Raw genomic sequence first — 8956 nt, 5'->3', positions numbered from 1 at the left:
AATGTAACTAGATTATTGACTCTAGTGCAAGTGGGAGACTGTTGGAAATATGCCCTAGAGGCAATAATAAAATGATTATTATATTTCCTTGTTCATGATAATTGTCTATTATTCATGCTATAATTGTGTTATCCGGAAATCGTAATACATGTGTGAATACATAGACCACAACATGTCCCTAGTAAGCCTCTAGTTGACTAGCTCGTTGATCAATAGATAGTCATGGTTTCCTGACTATGGACATTGGATGTCATTGATAACGGGATCACATCATTAGGAGAATGATGTGATGGACAAGACCCAATCCTAAGCATAGCACAAGATCGTGTAGTTCGTTTGCTAGAGCTTTTCCAATGTCAAGTATCTTTTCCTTAGACCATGAGATCGTGTAACTCCCGGATACCATAGGAGTGCTTTGGGTGTACCAAACGTCACAACGTAACTGGGCGACTATAAAGGTATACTACGGGTATCCCCAAAAGTATCTGTTGGGTTGACACGGATCGAGACTGGGATTTGTCACTCCGTATGACAGAGAGGTATCTCTGGGCCCACTCGGTAATGCATCATCATAATGAGCTCAAAGTGACCAAGTCTTTGGTCATGGGATCATGCATTAAGGAATGAGTAGAGTGACTTGCCGGTAACGAGATTGAACGAGGTATTGGGATACCGACGATCGAATCTCGGGCAAGTAACGTACCGATTGACAAAGGGAATTGTATACAGGATTACTTGAATCCTCGACATCGTGGTTCATTCGATGAGATCATCGTGGAACATGTGGGAGCCAACATGGGTATCTAGATCCCGCTGTTGGTTATTGGCCGGAGAGCTGTCTCGGTCATGTCTGCATGTCTCCCGAACCCGTAGGGTCTACACACTTAAGGTTCGGTGACGCTAGGGTTGTAGAGATATTAGTATGCGGAAACCCGAAAGTTGTTCGGAGTCCCGAATGAGACCCGGACGTCACGAGGAGTTTCGGAATGGTCCGGAGGTAAAGAATTCTATATAGGAAGTCCAGTTTCGGCCATCGGGAAAGTTTCGGGGGTCACCGGTATTGTACCGGGACCACCGGAAGGGTCCCGGGGGTCCACCGGGTGGGGCCACCTATCCCGGAGGGCCACGTAGGCTGAAAGGGGAAGAGAACCAGCCCCTGATGGGCTGGTGCGCCCCCCTTGGACCTCTCCTGCGCCTAGGGTTGGAAACCCTAGGGGTGGGGGGCGCCCCACTTGACTTGGGGGGCAAGTCCCCCCCTCCTAGGCCGTCGCCCCCCTTGGAGATGGGATCTCCAGGGCCGGCGCACCCCTAGGCCCCCTATATAAAGAGGGGGGAGGGAGGGCAGCCGCACCCTAGTCCCTGGCGCCTCCCTCTCCCCCGTACCACCTCTCCCTCTCGCTGAGCTGGGCGAAGCCCTGCCGAGATCACCGCTGCTTCCACCACCACGTCGTCGTGCTGCTGGATCTCCATCAACCTCTCATTCCCCCTTGCTGGATCAAGAAGGAGGAGACGTCTTCGCCAACCGTACGTGTGTTGAACGCGGAGGTGCTGCCCGTTCAGCACTAGGATCATCGGTGATTTGGATCACGACGAATACGACTCCCTCAACCCCATTCTCTTGAATGCTTCCGCTCGCGATCTACAAGGATATGTAGATGCACTCCTCTCTCTCGTCGCTAGATGAACTCCATAGATTGATCTTGGTGAAGCGTAGAAATTTTTTATTTTCTGCAACGTTCCCCAACACCTTCCCTATGAGCGCCCCTAAGCTGGCTAGGGTTTCCTCACCTCCCGCCACTTTTGCCGGTCTATCTTGTCTTTTTGTGGCCTTAAGGCCATGGATGCACGGTGTATCCCAACCCTTACTAGCGGAAGGAGCACTGCTTTCTTTTTAGGTGTTTTTTCAGAGTTTGTTTATGAGTTGTGTCATGTTCAGGAAGCCGAGGCGGCGACGACTCCCGGAAGATGGAATGAGGTTCTCCCTGCTTAGCCCCCATCCCGACAGTGTGTCCAACATCGTCTGAGGGCGTGTGCAGGTGTGACTTCGGCGGATCTCATGAGATTCCGTAGTGTTTGTCTTCGGCGGATCTCACATGATTCAGTCGGTGTTTGCCTTCGGTGGATCATCATGTATCTGGTCTTTGTTCATCTGCGTTCATGTGTCTGGAGGTTGGCTCCTTCTGATCTACGCTTCTCTTCGTCGATGGCGGTTGTTGTTCTGGTGCGCTTGCTCTTTGGGGTCTTAGCACGACGACTTCTCAGCCGTCTACTACAACAAGGTTTGTCCAGCTCCGGTGAGAAATGGACGATGACGGTGACGCGCCTTCGGCTCGTTCCGGTGCTTTTAGTAGTAGCTAGGTGGCCTACAAAAATAGATTTAACTTTTGTTACTTCCGGTGCTATTTGTACTACCATGATGTTTGATGAATAATCAAAAGTTTTAGTTTAGAAAAAACGCTGCAGTACAAAAAATGAAAATGGGAAGAGAAAACCCATTTTTTTCTTGGAGAAAAGAAAGAGAGGAACCATTTGCCGGTTGGTACCCTCACCAATGGTGACCGGATCCGGGCCGTGTCGGATGCTTCTCAAGCGGAAAAGGAAAACACACTGGACGGCCGATATAAGCAGCGACTCCACCTCCTCCCCCACACACGACGACCACTTCGCCCACCACTCCCACGCCCGCACCGGCAGCGCCAGTTCACCCACGAGCCCGACGTGCGTCGCCTCTCGCGCCGACGGTCGCGCGCGGCGCCAGACGCGGGGACCCCCACCTCGAGCAAGGCCGAAGCTGCCGCGAACTCCTCTCCTGCGCCAGCTCCCCGCATTGAGCCGCGCGGCTCCCGGCAAAACGCCACGCCGGGGCGGTCGCCGCCTGCCGTCGCGCCGGAGTCGGTGAGCGCTGATTTTCTATTCCGTTCGACCGCTGCGCTCGTCCGAGCCTGGAACCTTGCTCCGCGATGCCCCCACCGGATCTCCGGAGGGATTCGTGAGCCGCGTGGCTCTTGATTTGAACAGCCTTCGGCGCCGGATTTGCTTCTTTCTTGGTTTATTTCTCTGTCTGGATCATTGATATCTGGGAGTGGTTCCGCTTGGAGTTCCATCGCTCTGCTTGCGACCAGCGACCGGGATCTCTGGTTGAGCGGCATTGTTTCGTTTGTCTCTACACTAACCTTCTGTTTTCCTGATGGGGATTGGGCGTTTGGGGCTGTGGAATAGTGTATTAGTTCTAGTTTGTGATCCACATTCACGAATTTTGTAGCCCTGTTGTTCCCGTGAGCGCTTGATTTGCTGGTGCACTCTTGCTTGCCTTTTCCTTGTCGTCCACGGCGAGCTCTCCCTGTGATACGAGCAAGTTGGTTGCAGACTTGAATAGTATTAGGACTTTCGGGTCGGCGGTTTGGTTTGGTTGGCGATCATTTACAATCTGCATTTATGGAGGAATATTGCCCAGCGAACTAGTACTAATTTCTTCATTTAAGATGTTCGATGAACCAATTGGCCGTGTGCAGCAATTACTGGAAGTCCTACGCCTATCTAGTTGTTATTGGTTATTTTTTAGGCAACGATTAAGACTTGCTGATCTGCTATGCCATTTCATGTGAAGTAGTTAAGCAGCGTATCTTTTTAGATCTTTTTCGAGAATTTGGCTCTATTTATTACATTTTAAAAGAAAGAAAGATGAATTTTAGTTTACTCTGGTAGCACACCCCTGTCCTCCACAGTATAACTAAGTAGCAAATATTTTGATGAAGTTTCAAAGAAAAATATAAGATGGACGGGACGCCTAAGGTCTCTTATCAGTGGAGTCCTTTGGCACCTTCCTTGATTTCGACATCACATCCTATATGAAAATGAGAATGACGATTTGGTTCAGAAAGTTGCGTCTTCACCTTTTTGAATTAGACAGCACGTCTTGGAGGTGTGTATTCTTACTACTGCAAACCAGTATAAGCCCCCATTTTGTGTAGCGTTTCTTCTTCCGACGTGTTTGTTTTTAATTCCTTTATGCCTGAATTTGAATGCTGTATTTCTTCTGGCATCGACATTTTCCTCATTTTTCAGTCTTATGTGGACAGGCTTGTTTTGCAAACGTGGTTATGTAATTATTTGTGTCTTATCATTTCTCCAGGAATCAGATTAACAAATTAGAGGTATCCTGAAATGGGTGCCAAAGAGAATGGTGAAGTGAGAGATGAGAAGGGAGTTAGATCAGATTATGAACCATCCAGAGTTTCTGTTTCATCACAAGGTGAGGCTCATGGTAGTGAAGACAATAGAGCGAAAAGAGGTTCAGTAGTTCCAAAGAAGCTCTTGAAAAAAGAGACCAAAGAAAATAGCCCTCGCATGGCCAAAAGCAGCACAAGTCGTCAAGTTCAAAACAAGGTGCAACAGAAAGCACCAAACAACACTCAGAACAGATCACCAAAACCTAGGAAAGCAGCAATTAATGCTGCTAGAGCAATTGAAGTTAGAAGACCAGATATTGTGAAAATCCCTTCTCGCCCTCCATCAGAACTGTCCGAGGAGGCAGATGATATAGTTAGTGAAGCAGGAACCATTGATGATAGAGGCAATGAAGAGGCCAAAGAGATCGATGTGTTAGACGAAGCTCCACATTGCGATCAGAGTACTGGTACTGATGATGAAATTGCTGATATTGAAGAAAAAATTGTTGATGATGACAAAGCAATTTTACATCGGAGAAATGAGGAACTACAGTCAAAACTTGAGAAGATGGAGCAGGAACTTCGTGAAGTTGCTGCACTCGAAGTTTCTCTTTACTCTGTATTGCCTGAGCATGGAAGTTCAGCACATAAGTTGCATACCCCGGCTCGGCGTCTTTCTAGGCTGTACACTCATGCATCCAAGTTTTGGTCCCCGGATAGGAGAGCTTCAGCAGCAAAAAATACTGTGTCTGGTCTTGTTCTCGTTGTGAAATCCTGTAGTAATGATGCTTCAAGGTAAGATATGACTACACTTAATCTCACTTTTGAATTCAGCGTATGAGATGTGGCACAAGAATAAAGCTTCCCCCATTAACATTCTACTGTTGATGTAGGTTAACATACTGGCTGTCCAATACAGTTGTTCTCAGAGAGATAATTTCAAAATCTTTTGGCATCTCGCGTCAATCAACTCCAACCATGACGACTAAAAACTTAAATGGCAGTGCACCATGGTTTGATGGAAAATCCACACCCAGATCCATGCCAGTGCCATGGAAAAACAACTCCAACGGCAAGCAAACTGAACTTGCTTTCATACAGATAGCAGATAATTGGCAGGAAACCAGTACACTTTTGGCTGCATTAGAGAGGATCGAATCTTGGATATTTTCTCGGATTGTTGAGACAGTGTGGTGGCAGGTAATATTTTCCTTAGGCCATATATATAATCACTTGCTCCAAACTGGTCTTGCATTCCTAGTCAAGTGTTTCACAAATAAATACTCCCTCCGTTCGGAATTACTTGTCTCGGAAATGAATGTATCTAGAACTAAAATATGTCTAGATACATCCATTTCTGCGACAAGTAATTCCGAACGGAGGGAGTACTCTGCAGTGATTCTCTCAAGGACCTACTGTTCTCTAAATTTGTCTTCTTTCTCCACATTGTGGACTTCCTGAAGAATATTTCTTTTCCAGGCATTAACTCCTCATATGCAAACCCCGGCAGAAGGTTCGTCAACCCCAAAAGCTAGGAAAGTGTTAGGCCCTTCCTTGGGTGATCAGCAGCAAGGCACCTTCTCTGTTAACTTGTGGAAGGCTGCATTTCACGATGCATACAGCAGACTCTGCCCTCTTCGTGCTGGTGGGCATGAGTGTGGCTGTTTGCCAGTATTGGCAAAACTGGTATTGGTTGACATCTTTAGTTTAAAGAAAACATATTTATTATTTCTAATTTGTGTATTTGACGTGTTGTACTTTTATCAGGTGATGGAGCAATGTGTAGCCCGTTTAGATGTTGCAATGTTTAATGCCATTCTTCGTGAATCAGCTAGTGAGATACCAACTGACCCTATATCTGACCCAATCGTTGACCCGAAAGTCCTCCCGATCCCAGCTGGTGAGCTAAGCTTTGGGTCAGGAGCGCAGCTGAAAAATTCTGTATGTACCTGATTCCAACTTTTGAGTGCACCCCGAAATAATTTTCCTATATTTTCTTTATCAAATTGTTTGTTAGGATGATGATTGTGGTTGAGATCAAAATTATTGTGCATTTTCACATATTATGAATGTGCTAGTCGATTTTATTATATTAAATGAATGTCTATGCAGATTGGAAATTGGTCGAGATGGTTGACGGATAACTTGGGCATTGATGCTGATGACCCTGAGGATGAAGGTTTCGTCATAGGAAATGGGAATGATGAAAGAATTGGTGCAGCTGAAGCAAAGTCTTTTAAGCTGCTTAATGAACTGAGCGATCTCCTGATGACCCCGAAGGACATGCTTATTGAAAAATCCATCAGGAAAGAGGTCAGTGTCCGCGCATAGCTCCAGACAAATTTATCGTACTGTTTTCTGTTGGATTGAGCTGTCGTTAAGCTTTTGCACTGTCTATCAGATCTGCCCTTCGGTCGGGCTTCCACTTGTAACAAGAATCCTGTGCAACTTCACTCCTGACGAGTTCTGCCCCGATCCTGTCCCTAGCATAGTGTTAGAGGAGCTGAATTCTGAGGTGTGGTTTCTCTCTCACGAAAATGTTTTGGGATTATATAGTTACAAGCATTATCATGCTGACATATCAAAGTGGCCGTATGCATCGTACATGCAGAGGCCGGGGAGTCCCCCCTTTTCGAAAAAAAAATGCTGACATATCAAACATTTGCGCAACAGACATGGTATTTGACACTGCACTTCATATTATGATGCAGAGCTTGCTCGAGCGTCACACCGCAAGACATGCGATCAGTGCATTCCCGTGCATCGCTGCTCCTATCGCGTACCGCGCCCCTTCCCAACTGGATGTGGAGGAGAAAGTGTCGGTAGCCGGAGGCAGCGCAAAGCTGGACAGGAGAGCCTCGATGGTCCAGAGGAGAGGGTACACCAGCGACGACGATCTAGATGACCTGGACTCACCCCTCGAGTCCCTGTTCGACAAGAGCGCTCCACCTTCGCCAGAAAACGGCGCCACGCCTTTCACTGCTCAGCAGAGAGGAGCTTCCTTGGAGAACGCCAGGTTTGAGCTCCTGAGAGAGGTATGGTCGGAGCGGCGCGGCAGCGGTCCGGTGAACTTGTGAAGATCACCTCTATAGTTACTCATTATTACATAAAAGAAAAAAGGGTTGGGAAACCCTGGAGAGGTGAAAACCCCGAAAGAAGTTGCTTTTGCAGCAGAACTAGGGCCCCTTGTATGATATGTTTGTACATCTCTATATGTTGTTTCTTTTTTCTGTAGTAGTGTATAGGACATAAAAGGACGGCACTATGGCCCCCTGGAGGCTAAAAAGATTTGGTCTATGTCCTTTGCCGATTCGTCAGCAGTTCTATACTGTTTCCTCCTACCGACGAATCTGACGAGCGCTTTCGTGTGAGCTATCTCCACTATAGTCTAAACATATCGATGGACGTGAAGATGCGAATGCGACGGCCCAACGGCAGCCGGTCGCCGTCGTCAGACGATTCGGACGGCCGCCGACGAAGGGGACTCGCCACCCACGCCTCCGGATGCTGCATAGGCCGCCGCACAATCGCATTGCTCCTGCAGCAGTAATGGGTGCAGCGGCGAGGGAGACTGTATTTGGCACGAGTGCACAGTGAGAGGTCTGGTCTGGTTGATGGTTGGCCGGCTCGTTCGTCGGACCAAAGATGGCCGCGTCAGGGTTCCACTCCGCCGACTGTCTAGCGAGAACAAGATAGAGAGCAGTGGCAGCGGTAGGTATCGGTGCCCCGACCCCCGCTACCACTGCCAAATCGCATTTTAGAAACACCGGCTTTGGAATCTATCGGTACTCAAGCCACATAAAGCAATGTTTAAAGGATTTTTAGAGGACTATTTTCTACAGTATTTTCTAAAGAAAATTACCATCGTCGTCTCATACACTTTTTTTTAAGAAAAAGGACAGCTTTATTGATTTGCAAAGCAGTTTTACACCGTTCACAAGACAGGGTAACAAAACTCTAGGAGGTTCATCGACCCATTTACAATCAGTTCTAGAGGTAACTAGCTATGCCCCGCGCGCGGCCGCACGCCGCCCCTCATCGATACGTTATGTGTATTATGTTATTTTCATTTTCTGTGAGAATTTAGACCTAAAATATTGTGCTTCTATGAACATAAGTTTGTACTCACGAAAAGGCAAGTCATGTACAAAAGCAATTTGAAAAGGTATATTTATTATCACCATGAATGATACATATTGCAAGATGGAAGGTACACATTGTCGCGCTAGTCCATGTGCCAGGATGAAATGTGATACGCGATAGTAATGTTGTGTTGTCATTCTTGTTAGAGTAGTCATTATGGTATACGACTTCTAGTCCAAGTCAGTTTTGTACTCGTACCTCAAGTCGGTTTGTACCCTCTTATATACTCTTGTATGCTGCACCAAACAATCAATAAGAAACAGCTTTATTCAGCTTTCATGGTATCAGATACCGGTCCCAGGGTTTAGGGTATGGCTCCGCCTACGCCACCGCCGCCGCCGCCGCCCGGCTACTTCGAGCGCCGGGCCGCGCTCATCGCCAAGGCTGCCAACGCCGCGGCCGCTTCTCTCTCGGCCCTCACCATAGCTCCACAAAACTACCCTGCACCCATCCTCGTCGCACCAATATCTCTTGCTGACACAATCTCCGACGTCAGCCCCTACATCCCCATAGTTCTTGATCTCGCCGCCCACAACTACTATCATTGGAGACATCTCTTCGATCTCCACCTTGGCCGCTGCAACCTGCGCTCGCATGTCACCGCCAACTGTCTTCCCCGCCCCGACGATCCGCAATGGTTGAAA

The 8956-nt window shown here is 47.7% G+C and overlaps 1 protein-coding gene across 1 annotated transcript; it reads left to right on the top strand.

The window, feature by feature from the left end:
* The first annotated feature begins 2655 nt into the window (after nucleotides 1-2655).
* LOC119336052 lies at nucleotides 2656-7493 on the top strand. Its single transcript, XM_037608093.1, has 8 exons — nucleotides 2656-2895; nucleotides 4133-4964; nucleotides 5063-5369; nucleotides 5649-5855; nucleotides 5937-6110; nucleotides 6282-6482; nucleotides 6571-6684; nucleotides 6881-7493. The coding sequence occupies exons 2-8, from the start codon at nucleotides 4165-4167 to the stop codon at nucleotides 7244-7246; spliced, it is 2169 nt and encodes a 722-aa protein (XP_037463990.1). The 5' UTR covers nucleotides 2656-2895; nucleotides 4133-4164; the 3' UTR covers nucleotides 7247-7493.
* Nucleotides 7494-8956: the final 1463 nt, after the last annotated feature.

Source organism: Triticum dicoccoides, chromosome 7B (genome assembly GCF_002162155.2).
Source record: "Triticum dicoccoides isolate Atlit2015 ecotype Zavitan chromosome 7B, WEW_v2.0, whole genome shotgun sequence".
In the NCBI taxonomy this organism is placed as follows: domain Eukaryota; kingdom Viridiplantae; phylum Streptophyta; class Magnoliopsida; order Poales; family Poaceae; genus Triticum; species Triticum dicoccoides.
The sequence above is the reverse complement of the archived record's forward strand: the minus strand, read 5'-3'. Positions and strand labels throughout refer to the sequence as shown.

Excerpts from the sequence above, each read along its gene's own strand:
- LOC119336052 (XM_037608093.1), top strand. The coding sequence starts at position 4,165 with ATGGGTGCCAAAGAGAATGGTGAAGTGAGAGATGAGAAGGGAGTTAGA. Across the intron at positions 5,370-5,648 it reads TTGAGACAGTGTGGTGGCAG|GCATTAACTCCTCATATGCA; the intron begins GTAATATTTTCC and ends TTTCTTTTCCAG. Across the intron at positions 6,111-6,281 it reads GAGCGCAGCTGAAAAATTCT|ATTGGAAATTGGTCGAGATG; the intron begins GTATGTACCTGA and ends ATGTCTATGCAG.